At 42.3% G+C, this 18,074-nt stretch overlaps 1 protein-coding gene across 3 annotated transcripts in view; it reads right to left on the bottom strand.

Moving 5' to 3' along the window:
* Window positions 1–18,074, bottom strand: part of LRRK1 (leucine rich repeat kinase 1) — a 134,275-nt gene that overhangs the window by 61,186 nt on the left and 55,015 nt on the right. For all 3 annotated transcript variants that reach the window (XM_058736776.1, XM_058736774.1, XM_058736775.1), the window contains 3 exons: window positions 16,818–16,989; window positions 13,990–14,169; window positions 13,159–13,307 (listed from right to left, as the gene is read on the bottom strand). In XM_058736776.1, the coding sequence (XP_058592759.1) occupies window positions 13,159–13,307; window positions 13,990–14,169; window positions 16,818–16,989 (501 nt within the window). The remainder of the gene's footprint in view (window positions 1–13,158; window positions 13,308–13,989; window positions 14,170–16,817; window positions 16,990–18,074) is intronic.

Below are 18,074 nucleotides of genomic sequence, written 5' to 3'. Positions count from 1 at the left end.
GGAGGCCACAAAACCAATGGGTCTAATCTAAACAGAACTGACTTGCTAAAAACCTTGAGGAATAAACCCAAAGAAACCCTAAAAGTGAAGATGCCTGCAAATGTTCTCTGGGAAGCCAGACTGTGAGAGGAGGTCATGGATGACAAGGGTTTGGCTGGACAGAGGACCAGCATGTTGGGGACGGCAGCTCTGTCCCAGCCTCCTCGTGTGCGTGAGGGCTATGACACATAAGAACCGTCTGTGCCTGCCTCGTCATCCCCAGGAGGAACGCTCCATGTGAGACCTTCCAAACCCCTGCCGCTCAAGTCCCTGCCAGAGTGTAGGGCTCTCGAGAAGAGAGGGAACATTCAGCATGTAAAGTTGAGCAGGACACTGGATGTCTGCCCATGCACACAAAGTGGGCACGAGTGGTGGACCCAGGTCAAGGGCAATGGAGCGGCGGCCACAAGGATGGTGTTATGAGCTGAACTGCGTTCCCCATAAAAGATACGTTGAAGCCCCAATCCCCAGTACCTCCAAATGTGAGCTTCATTGGAAACAGGGTCTTTACAGAGATAATTAAGTTAGAATGAGGTTATTAAGGCGGGTCCTCATCTAATATGACTGACTGGTGTCCTTCTGAAAAGGGGAGACTGAGTCACAAAAGCAGATACATGCAGAGAGAGGACGGTGCAAAGACGTGCAGGGGAAAATGGCACGTGGCTGGGGTGACGGGTTTACAAGCCAAGGAAAGTCGCAGACTGCCAGCTACGACCAGAAGTTAGGAAGAGGCAAGGAAGGACCCTCCCCTGGAGCCGAGACGGGGGGGGGGGGGGGGGGCTGATATAGCTATATCACGGTAGCAGTGATATAGAAGATAACAAGTGAAACAAAGACTACAGAAGTCAAGACCTGAGATCTTGGAACATCCCATCAACAGAGGCCCACACATTAAAAAAGGAAAACAAAGAAACAGAGATTCTTGAAGTCCAAAAGGATGCCTATTGAGATAAGTAGATTAGAAATATGATAAAAAGGTAAGGGAAAGGACAGCAAGATCGGTCATGAAGTTAGCAAAAAGCCTGGGAGGGCTCCATAGTGTAAAGGAGCGTTTCAAAAGGGACCTGAGAATAACTACAGGGAGTAAAGGAAGGGACAGTTAAAGAGAAAGGGGAGGTCAGCCTTCTTTTCAAACTCAGGAGGAAGATTAATTTAATGAGGCAGTTAATGAAATGACTGAGGCAAAACAATGTAATCTGTTCTGAAAAAGCATGTCTGCTCAAAATGCTGCAATATCAGAATTAGTATAGTGGTTCGCTGCCAATATCATTCAAGACAAACAAACACAAGGAAATATTACCATAGAAACCAGATCAATGGGACACAGAAGTACTAAAATAACTTACAAGCAAACCAATGATGGCATGTTCAACAGTATACACGGAACTGTCTGCTGCCTCCAAGGGCACACTCAAGGTCAGACTGTAGGGAAACCGTCTGGAAGTCGAGCTAGGATCACAGGATGACACATTCTTGGTGACTCTCTGCGATGCACGTACCGACTTTCCTGCCCACTCTTTCGGCTGACTCTCACAGTAACCTTGTAAGGTCAGGCACCATTTGTCCATAAAGAAGCTCAGGGAGACAATCTGCTCAAAGGTCACAGAACCAGGATGGCGATGCAGAACCAGTGCTCTGTCTGGTCCCATCCTACCATACCACCATGTTCCCATGGCCGTGGAAAAGCTGACACTGTCTCAAAGGCATGACAAGAAATAACCAAGGCTCCCTGAGAGTAATAAAGATACCCGAACAACACCCACCCCAAAATACAGCCATGCTAAGTCTTTGTGCTCCAACCCAGGGCAAAAGGTCAAAGAAAAACTAATGAAAATTGAAGAAAAGTACCAGCAGACTAGGACAGATCCACTAAGCAAAAAATGAAGCGAGGAATTCTACAGGTAAACACCGCCATAAAAATGGGAGACACCAATGGTAGGAGGCAGGAGAATGAGTTTTGTGTTCAAATAGGAAGGTGCACATTTACTGATTAAATTCTGAGTGTGAAGGAAAAGTAAATAGGAAAAAGGAAAAGGAAAAAAGGGAGCAGGGAGAGGCAAACATCTCTTGAGACAGAAGATAGTATTTTATCTCAAGACCACGGCAAAGTACAGGTAGAACCAAGGATGGAGGCAGGATTAGAAGGTGGCCAATTCTTTGAACATGAAAACACGCCCTTTCAAGTAATGCGTGTGTGGCAGAGAGAAACCAAGTCACAACAGAATCTATTTTTAGAACAACAAAAACATTACAAGTAATGAAAAAGAAAACGCACAACTCTGATCAGAATTGCAAAAAGAAAAAGTGAAACATTGTAAACCAGCCCCGCCCAAGGTAGAAAGCTAAAAGAAAACAGGAAAATTAGACCAATTAGACTAAGCGTAGAAAAACAGGAAAATTAGAACAAATAGATTAAGCACAGAAAAACCAGAATGAAGTGAAGACAAGGAAGATAATAAAGCCAAGATAAATAAAGCGAATTCAAGGGTCTTTGAAATAATAATAATAAAGTCAGTAACAAAAGACTAAATAAAAAAAAGTTTAAATGTACTTTTAATAATCTGAGAATGAAAATGATCATCTGACAACCGTGTAAAAACAATGTTTAAGTTATGGGAGGTGTTGTCCTTGGCCACAGGTAACAAACCAAATAAAGATGTTGAAATTGCAGATTCACTTTCAAAGATAGAAATTCTCAAAGTGACATAAACAGAGAAAAAACAAAATCATGTACATAAGACAAACAAATAAGGAAAATAACTAGTGGCTCACTGCCCAAAGTTTCCTAATTCAGTATGTGTCTTTTTTAGTATTTTATCCCAAAGTTTTAACTTTTATTTTTTTATTAATTTTTAAAAATTCCAATGTAGCTAACGTACAGTGTTATATCAGTTCAGGTGTACAATACAGTGATTCGGCAATTCTGTACATTACTCAGAGCACATCAGGACAAGTGCACCCCTCAATCCCCATCACCTACTTCACCCATCCACCCAGTCACCTCCCCTCTGGTAACCCTCAGTTTGTTCTCCATAGTTAAGAGTATCTGAACGCCAAAAAGTGTTTAATAAAATTTATCACTTTTTCTTCACTAAATTTTTTTAAAATAAAGAGAAGGGCTTTTTTTTTTTTTCTTTAAACATTCACTGTGTGTTTTTTTTCCCCCTGTAGTATTTCAGTCATTCCTTTTAAAAATGGGAAGCTTACAAGAAATATTCCGTCACTAGTTCCAAGTTAATTTTGCCAACATCTATTTGAGAAGGGGCGGGGGGAGGGGGAACACAAGAAATAAAATGTCTGCAGTTAACTAAACTATTTAGCTTATTATTGAGCAAACCTTTGCTTCTTCAACTTAAAAATTTTTTTTTAACATTTATTTATTTTTCAGAGACAGAAGGAGACAGAGCACAAGTAGGGGAGGGGGCAGAGAGGGAGGGAGACACAGAATCCAAAGCAGGCTCCAGGCTCCGAGATGTCAGTACAGAGCCCGATGCGGGGCTCGAACTCACGAGCCAAGAGATTGTGACCTGAGCTGAAGTTGGAGGCTTAACTGACTGAGTCACCCAGGCGTCCCTTCCTCAACTTTTAAACAAAGACAAAAATTTCTACCTTCCAGGACTGTATAGGGGAATAAAGCAGAATGTCTGCCAAAGTTGTCAGCTATGAAGTCTTATGTAAATGGGAGGTTACTGCATCTATAAAATTTCATCCATCCATCCATCCATCCATCCATCCATCCATCCATCCATCTGTCCATCCATCCATCCATTCACGCATGCAACCATCTGTTCATCTTTCCCAGGCCCTACACTGGGGGTCAAACACAAAGCAAATTGGCTAACTCCCCTGCTTTTGAGAAGCTTCCAGTCAGATGGGAGAGCTGACATTATACAATAATGTCATCCAGACAATCTCAAACCTTGTTAAGTGCTGTGAATACAATGGACAGGAAGCTCTGAGAGATATAAGGGGATCTGACCAGGCCTGTGGATCAAGGAAGCCTTCCTGAGGATGTTGTGTGGGGGTTACGATTTGAAGGGTGTCCTAAGGTCAAGGAACAGTGTGTGCTAAGTGCTGGGGAGACAGGCATGCTTCTTCCTGGCTATGTGGTATCCACCCTGCATGAATGGTACAATTTCGCCTGCTGCTGGACGTTTTTTTCCCTTCCCCTAATTTCTTATTATAAATAGCAGGGTGTTGACCACGTTTGTGGGAATAGCTTTTTTTCCTTTTAAATTATGTCCTAGAGGTATCTCTCAGAAAGGAAATGACAAGTTCAGAACAGTTCACTGGGAGAAAGAGTTTTATGGCTTTTGTCACATGATGCCAATAACTTTGCACACATACGGAACAGATTTACAGTGCCAGCAGTAAGGCCTTGGTGTGCCTATTTCTCTATGACCCCGCCAAGTGTCTTACTCAGCATTAATATTTATTTTTGCTAGTTTAACAGGTTTCTGTCAGTTCTTTTAAGTTGCTTTAATTCAACTTTCTATAATTATCATTGAATTTATGTATGTATCCATGCCATGATTTGTTGCCTGTGTTTTCTTATATGTAAATTAATCCTTAATTTCTCTCAATTTCTTACTCAACAGAATTTATGAGCAATGTGGTGGCAAGGGCCATGGTTCTGGCTTGGTTACCCCTGAGTCCCGAGCACGTAGCAGGTGATCTATAAACACTGGCTGAATTAAATTCAGTTATCGCCTGCCATGTACATTCTACCAATGATCTATTTTGAATTTAAGTTTTGGTCAGTTTTTTTTTTTCAAAAATCTTCTATTGCTCTCTTTTTTATATTTCTTTTCAAAATTATATTTTCCTATAAGTGTTTGGCTTTAATATATAAATCACTCATCTGATTTCTGGTGATGTACCTTTATATTTGTAAAAAACTTGTATATTTGTATAAAATATATTTGTAAAAAATCATCTCTCTTTCACAACTGGGATAAATGCCCTTTTAAAAATATATTCTGATGGGTTTCCAGTGTTTAACTCACCTGTCTGAAGTGTATTTGCATCGCTACAGATGTAATTGTCTATATACTGATACCCACCATAGCAACCACATCTGATACTATTTCTTTGCACTCTTTCCTTACTGTGTTTTCCAGTTTGTCATTTAAGCTCAAATCATAGTTTTAATATTTCTGCATCTCTGTTTTATTCATCAGTTTCTTCATTTTAACTAAATACAACTGGTTTCTTTCACTGCTGTTTCATATCATGGTTTAAGATCTGGGAGGAAGTCTGTCATGAAAGCCTCCTTGAAAGGTTATCCTGTGTCTTTGCTCACTTCCTCTACTGTATAACCTCACTACCCTATTTCAAGTTCTAAGAAGAACTAACAGCATGGATGGTATAGCCAGAAAGCGTCCGGAGAAGGAAGGCATGAGGGCAGGGAAAGATTCAGTATTTGGAAACTGGAGAAAACAGACACGTGTAGAATCATCAGCTAAATTCCTCACGAAAGCACAAGAAAGGTCGAATTGATGGACAGAGGCTGCAACAGTCCTGAGGTCTGAGTTCGTGACTTTTCGAGGGTCTGGTGAAAGGCTTTCTCTTCCTCTCACACAAGCAAGTGGTGAGAAGGCCAGGCCCCGGGTGGTGAGTCTGCTCCCAGAGCCGCCTCCTACCCGCTGGGGTGCTGCTGCTCCAGAGACTGAATTCTGGGGACACCAGTTCCTACACCTGTTACACTGCCAGCTATGAGGAGGGTGTGAGGGTCTAAGAAGGTGGGAATGTGCATACGTCAAAATACTCTGGAAAGCATAAAACTCTTTTTTTTTAAATACTTATTTTTGAGAGAGAGAGAGAGAGAGTGGGGGAGGAGCAGAGAGAGAGGGAGACACAGAATCTGAAGCAGGCTCCAGGCTCTGAGCTGTCAGCACAGAGCCCAACGTGGGGCTCAAACTCATGAACCGGTAGATCATGACCTGAACCAAAGTCGGATGCTTAACTGACTGAGCCACCCAGATGCCCCTGGAGAGCATAAAGCTCTTGAATAAAAACTCTTTGCATCAAGCAGTAGGCCTAACCCAAGACAAGGGTGTTCCCCAGAGGACTCAGTGTCCCTCAGAAAAGGCTTCTTGCATGGAGCATCTGGGTGGCTCAGTTGGTTAAACTTCCGACTTCAGCTTGGATCATGATCTCACGGTTCGTGGGTTTGAGCCCCTCATCGGGCTCTGTGCAGACAGCTTGGAGCCTGGAGCCTGCTTTGGATTCTGTGTCTCCCTCTGTCTCTGCCCCTCCCCCACTCACACTGTCTTGCTCTCTCTCTCAAAAATAAATAAACATTAAAAAAAAGAAGAAGAAAGAAAAGGCTTTCCCATGGGATTTCAGGTGCTCTCACCCGACCTGTCAGTCAATCCGTCAGCCACTCATGAAGGCCCCAGCAACAGCCAAGAGGCCATATTTGCTGCTTCCTATCCTTTCTGAGCATCCTGCAAACACAAATCCTTGGACACCACCCCCACCCCTACCCCTCCTGCCCCAGATCACGTGGATGGAGAAGAGCTGCTTCAGCTCGGAAAATGTGCAGCCAGAACGTTTGTTCCTGGGCACAGACACAGGCATCTGAATGGTGGGCCACCAGGAATTTTTAAGGCACATAAGCCAGAGCTGATCTAAAAACTGATGATGACGACGAAGATGATGATGATGGTAATGATAACCAATGTTCCTCTCTAGGCAAGCTGCCCAATTTAAAACCATTAGAGACTTTTAGAAGGAAATTAACAATTTCTCCATTGGGTTGCCTCAAGATTAATTCCAGTTCTTGTCTACTTGCAATACTCAGAGCAGCCCCAGAAAGCCCTATTGCCAGGCCTACTAACTGCTTGAATGGAGACAAACATCATGGCTATTCCAGGACCTGCTCAGGCCTTTCCTGGCATTTCTGAGTTTTCCTGTTCCTTTCTGGGCATGCCAAATGTTGCTATTTCTCATGGCAACAAAGCAAACATTGACAGGACGTCTGCCATGAACACAGGCCGTCTCGTTAAACTTTCAGGCAAGGGTTTGGCAGCTTTCAAGAGGGGCGCCAGCAAACCAGAGCCAGGAAACAGCTCTGGCCAGGTCCGACTTGGCTTTGTGTTTGCTCTTCTAAAAGTATGTCCAGACCACGTGGTGTGGGTTCTGGGACCTTCCTCGCCAAACACTAACACAACCTGAGCAACCTGCTGTTGCCAGTGGAAAATCAATGTGGACTTTTCTGCACTTCCCCATTTGTGGGCAGAAGCAGGTTCTGGCAGTCTGACCCGAAGGCACGCAGGAAGGCTCTGAGCCTTCACTGGCTCTGGCTTCCACAGAGGCAGTGATTATACACAAAATACCCACCAGCTGGTGAAGGAGGCAGAGCATAAAGGCACAGAAAACAAGAGGACTACTTCTGCAAGGTCACTGCCGCGAACACCAGCAAAGGCAAGGTAGTTTTCAGGCCGTGCATCCATGGCAGCAAAGCACCCTTGTAACGACGGCTCTTGCCTAATATTCTGAGCCCAAAATGCCAGTTCAGACCCACTGCTCACCTGGAAAGGTAGCAGCACTTACCTCTGGCTCCTGAGTCATCCTTCCTGATTGCTGGGTCCCTCTGGACTGTGCCTGCCTCCCTTTCCTCTGCCAGAAGCACGGAAGGAATGTGCTATCATAGGTTAGAGATCACAGGCAGCCCGACACACCCACTGCCAGACACAAAGGCACTTGCCTTTGAAATTCACGTGAATAATCAAAATACCACCTGTTTTGGGGAAGCCCAAAAAATCCTTATGACTCAGTCTGCACTGTAAAGTTCATTTTCTCTTCTGGGCCACGGAGAAGAAAAGTGACATTGTCTTTTCTTTGTCTACTCCTTCTAACACGCAATAATGACTTTTATGCTCTATGACTATCTTGGCAAACGTAGCAGGATTTACCCTGGAAAAGATGGCAGAAATAGATGCCAACCATTTCTGCTTTTAACCTTTAGCCAAGAAAATCAAAGTCACTGGCTCTCAAGCTTGGGGGCACACTGGAATCACCTGGGGAATGTTTTACACTAAACTGATGCAGGTCCCACCCACGATTCAGATTCAATCAGTGTAGGGTATGACAGGAGCACTGGGATTCTTAGAAGTTCCCAGGGAGTCCATGTACAGAGAAATATGATAACCGCTGATGAACTTGGGAGGTACAGTTCAGGAATCAAGAAATGGGAAAAGCCCTGAGTTCAGAAGACTCAGGTTCTGGTCTGAGTATTACTGCTTAGTATTTGCTGTCCTTGGACAAGTAACAGAATGTCTCTAAACCATAATATTTTCATCTGGAAAACAGATTATATCCCTGCAGTTCATACCAAGGTGTTGTAGGGATCAAATAGGGTAAGAAGGTGTTGGGAAAAACACCAAGGACAATATAAAGGTAGAGGCTGGATGGTCACTATTTCCTTTACAACATGAGGTTAATCTTTAACATTTATTGTACATTTACTATTGATAAGAATATTGGTACTCTTTATGTTATTTATTTATTTTCAAAAATTTTATTTTTACGTAATCTCTACACCCAGTGTGGGGCTGGAGCTCACAACCCCAAGATCAAAAGTTGCATGCTCTAATGACTGAGCCAGCCAGGCACCCCTGGTATTCTTTAAAAACTACAAAACCAGCAAATAAGGGACCGGTTAAAAGGAAATAGCGATGAATAGAATATAAAAAGATGGGAGTAATAAGTCAGTATGACAGGTATCACATAAATGTGAATTGAGTGGATTCCTGAAAGACACACTCTCAGATGGGATTAAAAACTAAATTCTGTTTATAAAATACACCTAAGACAATCAAAAAACTGAAGATAAATGTCTGGGAAAACTTATAAAAGGTTGATTCAAAAAAAAAAAAAATAATGTCCTGGGGCCATGTGAAGAGCAGACAATCCCAATTTTAATGATAGAAGCATGAACAGGATTAAAGCGGTTATTTGACATAATGAAATAAGTCAAAATGGGTCCTAAAGCCATAAACCAGGCATATGAAGCAAAAACTTATAGAACCATGTGACAAGGTAGAAAAAAAAATCAGAAGCAGGAAATACATATATACACATAATACATAAACATGTATTTTATAAATGTTTATGTGTACATCCATGTGTATATTTCAGATTCTGATAAAGAAAGCCAGCACAAATTGATAGCACACAAAATATGTGAATAATGCAAATGACAAGCTAAAATTAGGGGGAAAAAAAGACTGAAGTATTTAATTTAGTAAATCTAAAAAAGAACTCCAATAATAATAGCTATTTTCTATTAGGTACTTATCATGTGCCAGGCATTGTTTTTAGAATGTTACAAATATTACCACATTTAACTGTCAAGCATCCCTCTGAGACAGATACTTTATCTCTCTTTATCTTTCTTATCTTTCAGATAAGGAAACAAAACAGAGAAGTAAAGTTACCATATGAAGGTCCTAGAGCAGTGAAGTCTGGAGCCTGGATTAGCCCAGGAAATCTCACACCGCGATACCCAAAATACTCAAAGACAAACAGTATTCAAAGAGGGAGATGTGATGATTTTAGTATAAAGATAAAATTAATAAGAAACAAACAAACCATTAAATACATACATACATACATACATACATACATACATAAATCTAGCAAGTCCTTTGACAAAACCACTAAAACATATAAATCCCTGGCTGGTCTGATTAAGTTTAATTTTTTTTTTTTTTTAACATTTATTTAGTTTTGAGACAGAGACAGAGCATGAGCAGGGGAGGGTCACAGAGAGAGGGAGACACAGAATCCGAAACAAGCTCCACGCTCTGAGCTGTCAGCCCAGAGCCCGATGTGGGGCTCGAACCCACGGACCGCGAGATCATGACCTGAGCCGAAGTTGGACGCCCAACCGACTGAGCCACCCAGGCGCCCCTAAGTTTAAAAGAGAAAAAGTAAAGTAAAACTGTCCAACATCATAAATGAAAAGGGAAATTTATCATCATCATTTGTTACATCAACAAATTAAAGTAGAAAAGTTTCATGAATGTATCAATAGCTGCCAAAAATTCCAAAAAGGAATTTGACAAAATCCCACAATCTTCCCTTATAATAAAAACTCTTAAGCAGAAAAAAAGATATGGAAACTACCCAAATATAACAACAGTCTATATACCAAAAATCTACAGCAAATGCCTATAGATTGCTCAGGACAAGACCTTTAAAATCAGGAACAAGAGAGATGCATCTCTATCATGATGATTCAACTTTTGACATTTCTAGTGATACCACAGGACATGAAATAAAATGCATTATATAAATATTAGAGAAGGAGAGACAAACCTATTTGGAATTTGCAGATAACTTAATCACATGCCTAAAAGTTTCAAGAACTCTTCTAAAAACTATTAGAATTAATAAGAGAAGCTGGTAAAGGGACTGGATTAAACATAAATAAACAAAAGAGCTTTCCTCCATATCAGTAACATCAGGTTGAAAACAGACATGGAAAAGAATTGTATTTTATTCAAATAGTGGGAAAAGCAATAAACAAGACAGGTCCAGGTTCTTTATGAATAAAACTATAAAATCTTTTTAAAGTATGAAAAATAAAAATATAAAATAAAATTCAAAATCTCATTAAAGAACATAAAAGCTACACAGATCCATTGCTGGAAATGCACAAAATGGAAGAACAAATGTGTAATAACAGTCAATATATTTTCAAAGAAAAAACCCAAATAGCAAGTAGAAAATATGCATTAATAGGTTGTAAGACTAAAAAAAAAAAAATGTCTATTATCAAAAAAGTATGGCATTTACCTAGAAATAGATTAACAGGCCAGTGGACCAGTACAGAGAATCCCAAAATCCATACAGATAGATCCTGGGGAAAATAGCCATGGTGACATCTCAATTCAGAAGGAAAAGGAAGTTCTATTTAAAAGATTGTGCTGGAATAACTGAACATCCATCTAGCAAAGGTGAAAGCTAGATTCCCTCCCTCATACCACACATACAAATACATATCACAAAAATTAAAGCTTAAAATATAAAAAATAAAAGAATAAAAATATTACAAGATACCCCAGGAGGAGAATATTTATATAAAATTGAGGTGGGAATGACTTTCTTATATAACCCAGATGCCATAAGAAAAAGACATACCTGATTACATATTCTTGTATCTTTGTTATCACAAAAGATAACAAAAAAGAAAAATAAGGAATTGGAGAAAATATTGGCAATATGTATGATTAAAAAACATTTAAAATCTGATATACAAAAGGTCCTCCAAGATGAGAAGAGATGACCAACCCTTTAGGAAAATAATCAACAAATAGTAACAAGCAACTAATGTGAATGAGGGGAAATGCAAATACTTCATAAAGATATGACAAGATGTTTGATATTGTTAATAATAATAGCATGGCCAGTAAAACAAGGAGCTCTCAGGGGCGCCTGGGTGGCTCAGTCAGTAAAGCATCTGACTTCGGCTCAGGTCATGGTCTCATGGTCCGTGATTTCGAGCCCCACGACAGGCTCTGTGCTGACAGCTCAGAGCCTGGAGCCTGCTTCACAGTCTGTGTCCCTTCTCTCTCTGCCCCTCCCCTGCTCATGCTCTGTCATTCTCTCTCAAAAGTAAATAAACATTAAAAAAAATTAACACAAACAAACAAAAAAACAAGGAGCTCACATTTTCATCCGACAGACTGATGAAAATTAAAAGGCTTCTGGATATCTAGAGCCAAGGGAACAGAGATTGCCCATATAATGTTGGTGAAAGTGTGAATCCCCATAGGTTTTTGAGAAAGTGATCCACTTTTAGGATTTAGATCTACAGAAGCAAATATCCTAGAAAACCAGGCTGTATTACAAGGGGCAAAACCGAGAAATAACCCAAATGTCCACCAACAGGAAAAGGGCGGAGGCAACTAAGCTACATTTACTCGATACATTTATTTATTTGTTTGTTTGATTATTTATTTATGTATGCTTATTTATGTATTTATTTTGAGAGAGAGAGAGAGAGAGAGAGAGCGAGTGGGGGAGGGGCAGAGAGAGAGAGAGAATCTCAAGCAGGCTCTGCACTGTCTGCACAGAGCCTGATGTGGTACCTGATCTCACAAATTGTGAGATCATGACCTGCGCCAATATCAAGAGTCAGATGCTTAACTGACCTTAACTGACCTTAACTGCCACCTAAGCATCTCAGGCATGTATTTAAAAGAATGGCTTTTAGCCACATTGACTGATCTAGAGTGCTAGATTTAAAAAGCCAAATTGGGGGCACCTGGGTGGCTCAGTCAGTTAAGCATCCAACCCTTGATTTCAGCTCAGGTCATGGTCTTATGGTTCGTGGGATCGAGCCCCCAGTTGGGCTCCGCACTGTCAGTGTGGAGCCCACTTGGGATTCTCTCTGCCCCTCCCCTACTTGTTCTCTCTCTCTCTCTCTCTCAAAATAAATAAATAAACATTAAAAAAAAAATAAAAAGCCAAATTGATGATAATGGAAGTAACGCAACATGATTTTTTGTTATTACAATGGAAAACTAAAACCACATTCTGCATGTTTTTCCAGTTTAATTCAGATATAATTGACATATAATATTGGGTAAGTTGAAGGTGTACAACTTGACTTAATACACTTATATGTTGCAAGATGATTACCACCATAGTGTTAGCTGACACCTGTATCATGTCACCTAATCATCATTTCTTTTCTGGGGTGGAACATTTAGGATTTACTCTTTCAGCAACTTTCAAGTATATGATACAGTATTATTAACTGTAATCACAAAGCTGTATATTAGATCTGCAGAACTTCTTTGTCTTATAAGTGAAGTTTATACAGTGTGACCAACATCTCCGCATTTTCTGCACCCTCCAGCTCCCGGCAAAGCATCTACTCTGAGTTTCTATGAGTTTGGCTTTTTCTGATTCCTCACATAAATAAGATCATACAGTATTTGCCTTTCTGCGTCTGACTCATTTCATTTAGCACAATGTCCTCAAAGTCTATCCATCTAGTTGAAAATGGCAGGATGTCCCTCTTTCTTGTGACTGAAAAGTATCCGATCATATATATGTACCACTTCTTCTTTATCCATTCATCCATAGGCAGGGACAACTCACCATTTTTCCCGGACAGTTGCTGGACAAGGTGCTAGCCTCAATGAAGTACTTCCTGAGGAGATGTTTGCTGGGGTCAGGACTGTCCAATAAGATGTAGGAACAGAAGAAGGCCCCATGCCGAAGCAGGAATATGGCGATGTCTTCATTTCCTAAAGGACAGAAAATGGGAAGCTAAGGTCATTCATATGTAGAGTGTGGCACAGCTGTCCAAAATGGCGGACGCTAGGGGCGCCTGGGTGGCGCAGTCGGTTAAGCGTCCGACTTCAGCCAGGTCACGATCTCGCGGTCCGTGAGTTCGAGCCCCGCGTCAGGCTCTGGGCTGATGGCTCGGAGCCTGGAGCCTGTTTCCGATTCTGTGTCTCCCTCTCTCTCTGCCCCTCCCCTGTTCATGCTCTGTCTCTCTCTGTCCCAAAAATAAAAAATAAAAAACGTTGAAAAAAAAAAAATTAAAAAAAAAAAAAAAAACAAAATGGCGGACGCTAATATGTGAAATGGGAACGCAAAGGGTAGTTGTGTTGGTAGAGCTCCTCTACTACTTCCCTTGAGGCGTCAAATTCCTGTTAGTGAGAGACTTTTTGTGGGACCCTGACCTGTGGTGTGCCTCCTACTACAGTCCCATTTGCCACAGTTGGTCCCTGTCACTGAAATCCCCTTGCAGGGGTGAGTGGGGCAAATGAGGGAAGGTGCAGACATCTTGAAAAAGAGGCAAATAATGGAATTTTCAAATGTCTCCATACAGACTCTTTAAGAGCTATAAGTGAGGGTGAAGCCACCATCCCACATCTGGAAACTCTGAGGCTTCCCATGGGCAGGATTGGCTGGGGGACCCACCTGACTTGATGGCTGCATAGAGGGGCAAGCGCACAATGACAGGAAACTCGTTCTTCCTGACAGCGTAGCTTTCCGGGTCAGCCCCGTGTGTCAGGACCAGGAGCTTCACCACCCCCAGATGCCCTCTTTGGCAAGCCAAGGCCAGCATCCAGTTCAGCAGCCTCTGGGGGCTGCAGGCACCTGGGAGGAGATGACAGGACAAAGGGAAAGCGTCACTGAAGGGTTCTGGTTTTTCCCACTCCCATGTCCCCTTGGACCATTGATAGAGCTGGCCTGTCTCTAGCTGAAAGTGCCTTCTGTCAGGTTGATGCTGCTTTCTGGAACAGTCCCTCTGAATTGCATGGGACACTTTCCCACATCATTATAAACCCACTTGCTCATCACATAATGCCAAAGGAGAAAAAGCAGCATTTGAAACAGCATATATAGTGTAATTATAACTGAATAAAAAAAAATGTATGTGTGAAGTAAGACTAAAAGGTACCATCCCAGTGTTGCAGCTTTGACTCTGGGTAGTGGGATTATGACCATTATTCCCCTCATCCTTCTCCCCATCCCCATCCCCATCAATAGCATTACATACAGGGACACGGGCTTTGGAGACAGGCAGCTTAGGGTTAAAACATTTCAGCGGTGTAATCTTAAAACAAATTTCTTCGCCTCTCCATGATTCAGTTTACCCATTGCTAAAATGGGAATAATAACACTCACCCTCCCAAGTTTAACGTGAGGGTTGCATGACATAATGTATGTCAAGTGCCTGGCTCAAAACATTCTAACTCATTATATGTCATCATGTTTTTAGAGTACTAACACTTTACTGCATTTCGAAAATATCTGTAAGACACATATACTACTTTCATAAATGAAAAGAAAAAAGCTGTGATGAAAGAAATATATCTAACTATCCAGCCTAGAATTTTGAGAATTACTCCCTGCAAGAACCACCTACTTAATTCCCGAATGAAGTAACATTTAGTCCACTGAATGAACAGAGACAGTGTGGGCTAAAGTGTTACAATATCTTCAAGTTCAAAGGAATGCAATGCCTTTTAGATGTAGCTGCCATGGAAAAATGATCTCATCTTCCACATTGACACTTGCCAAGTGCACTATAACATTGTCTCATTTCCAGAGGCTGAAAGTCCTTAGGAACCAAAGTGGTCCCAAGCATGGAGATGGGGACCCTCCCCTCCATGGTAAGAAATTGACCAGGACATAGGGGTGAGGAGGGGGTGGAAGAAATGAAGATTCAGCACAAAGGGCATCCGGTGCAGTGCCTGGGCTACAGCAGATGGTAAATAAATGTCCCATCTTCTCCCTCTGGTAACTAGAATTAACAACTCAAAGGAGGTGGTATTTGAACACATATTGACAAGGGATCCCTAACTCATTTACCGCCAGGATATCTAGAGATGAGAAATCCAGTCATCATGCTGCTAACTGCTGTTGAGGATGGATGTACACAAGTCTTAGGAAGCTGTATCAGGCTATATTTCAAAGCTATGATTTTCGAATGAGGAACTCAAAGCTCAGAGAGGTCTGGGAACTTGCCAAATGTCCCACAGTAAATGGCAAAGTCAAGGATTAAGCCATGCAAAACTAAAAGGTTTAAACACGTGAAACCAAAGGGTTCTTTCTGAACCATATGAAACCCCCACATGTATTTTCTGAAGTCCCAGTCCAGTGATACTCAGAGAGAGCCCCATTTTGGTCTCCATCTGGCCTCTTCCTCCCTTGTGCTATCTCTGCTCAGCTACAGAGACCAGAAATTACATAATGATGTACCCACCCCCTGCGAGCCTCGAATCTCCTCTTCTCAAACCCTCCCTTGTTCTCTAGTTGTGTCTTGTGTGTCTTCTGGTCTTACATTACTCCTAACAATAGCTGCCCTCCCCTCCAGTTTGGGAATTCACAGGGACACACACACACTGTTCCGCCCATCTCTGCACTTCCTGCAGGTTCCAGAACAATGCTCTAGACTCCTTCAGTCCTCAGCAACTCTGTCCCTAGTTGAGTTGAAGATAGGATGCCCCAAGAGCAGCTGAAAACAATGCTCAGGTCCAGCCATGCTCAGGCCCCTTCTCTGCAAAAGTAGGCAACCTCAGCCCTTCCTTCTCTTGTCTCCCAACTAAACTCCTACTCACCCTGCAAAACCCAGCTCAGATGTCATCTCCTTATGAAGACCCTGTCCTGCGCCCAGACAAGACATTCCCTTCGCGTCTGTGTATTTACACAGACCACTGTGTAAATACTTCAACCTCAGCACAGTTACACTGCACGGAGTTACTCCGTTCTGTTTTGATTTCCTCGGCTTGACCAGGAGCTCTGAAAGAGCCAGGACCACCTTTTGAAAGTCTCCATGTCTCTCAAGTTCCTCAGTTGTAACAAATGTATGACACTGATACAAAGTAAAAATAGCAGGGGAACTTTTTGCAGGGGGGTATATGGGAATTCCCTGTCCTTTCAAATCAGTATTTCTGAAAATCTAAAACTGCTTTAAAGAATATAACCTTTTAATTTTTTTTAAAAAGGGACATAGATCCACATTCCTTATCAAATATGGCATGAGAACATTTACCTCCTGAGCTAAAGGGAGTGAGATGTGGGATGTGGTGTTGCCATTGGCAGGCAGTTTTGACTTTGGTTGTCAGTTTGATGCCCCAGATTTCTGGAGCTCCTGCTTAGTTAAAAGTGTGAAGAAAGCAGCATTTGGAGGGGAAGCCCTCCCCCGCCTCCCCCTCCCCCCCTCCCCCCACATGCCGATCTGATTCCTAAGAAGAGGGTGTCCTGAGAGGTAGCCAAGAAACTCACACCCTGGCATTTACCTGGCAAAGATTCAAGCAATTCCTGCACGACGTCAGTGTGCCCAAAATGCGCTGCCACCACAGCTGGGTTGTCATCGGTGGGCTCCGTGGGCAGCTCCACCCGTCTCTCGGTGAGAAGGTATCGGACAGTCTCCAGATCCCCATAGGCCGCTGAGATGCTCAGGAGCCGGCCCTGGTCAAAACAGAGCAGGAACAATAGGACTTTGGGGAGCTGGGTGCTGTTAGGAAGTACCAAGAGAATCAATTCGAAATGCCTCGCCAAGTCCGTGGGCAAGACTGGGCTGTGCTGTCTGGGATGGCACTATGGGTCGCATGTGGGTGTTGGGGACTTGCAATGAGGGCTCACGCAAAGTGAGAGGAGCCGGGAGCATAAAATCACGCTTTGAAAATCAATTTTCAAAGACTCAGTCCAAAACTGTCGACGACCTCGTCAATAATTTTTATATTGATCGCGTGTTGAAATGATCTTTAATACATTTGGATTAAATAAAATATACGGTTAATATTTCATCTGTTTCTATTTCCTTTTTGAATGTGACTGCTAGACAACTTGATATAAATGTGGCTCCCATTCTGTTTCTTTGGGACAGCATAAGCTGCCATAAGCTTCACGAGGATGGGGACCATGTGAATATCCCCATCTGAGGCAGGATACTAATACATGGACAAGGACGTGGAGGTTCAGAGGGGTTTTGTAGCTTGCCTGTGATCACACAGCTAGAAAATGGCTTTCAAAGACTATAAAAATGGCCTTGGCTTTTCATGGGCTCACTGGGGCTGCCAAAAGAACACTGGATTGGCATGTGCAGGGTGTGACTGCATTACTGAAATGTGAAGTCCTCCTGGAACTTGACTATTCCCCATGGACTTGGGCATCAGCGGTGTTCAAGGAGGTGCACACAGAACCCACATTGGAACTGAGGCAGTCTGTGCCATCACTGACATTTACTGAGGACGTACTGTGTGTAAGAAGCTGGGATGAGCACTGAGGGTGCCAGAACCAATCCTCGGCATGAAAGAGCACATTTTGCTTGCTGAACAGGTTAGGAAACCTGTGCTTTCGGAGTCACTGTAGGGTGAGATGGACAGGGATGGGTCAACAGAATCCCAGGGATGGGGACAGATATATTAAGCTCTTATCATGCACTGAACATCCTATTTACATGGTCACACTTCATCCTGATAACAGTCTTGTGAGGACTGTATCTGTTGTTGATCTTAAAAAAAGAAAAGAGCCTGGGGTGGCTGGGTGGCTCA

This window comes from Neofelis nebulosa, chromosome 7 (genome assembly GCF_028018385.1).
Source record: "Neofelis nebulosa isolate mNeoNeb1 chromosome 7, mNeoNeb1.pri, whole genome shotgun sequence".
In the NCBI taxonomy this organism is placed as follows: domain Eukaryota; kingdom Metazoa; phylum Chordata; class Mammalia; order Carnivora; family Felidae; genus Neofelis; species Neofelis nebulosa.
This window is presented reverse-complemented; position numbering and strand designations above follow the sequence as displayed.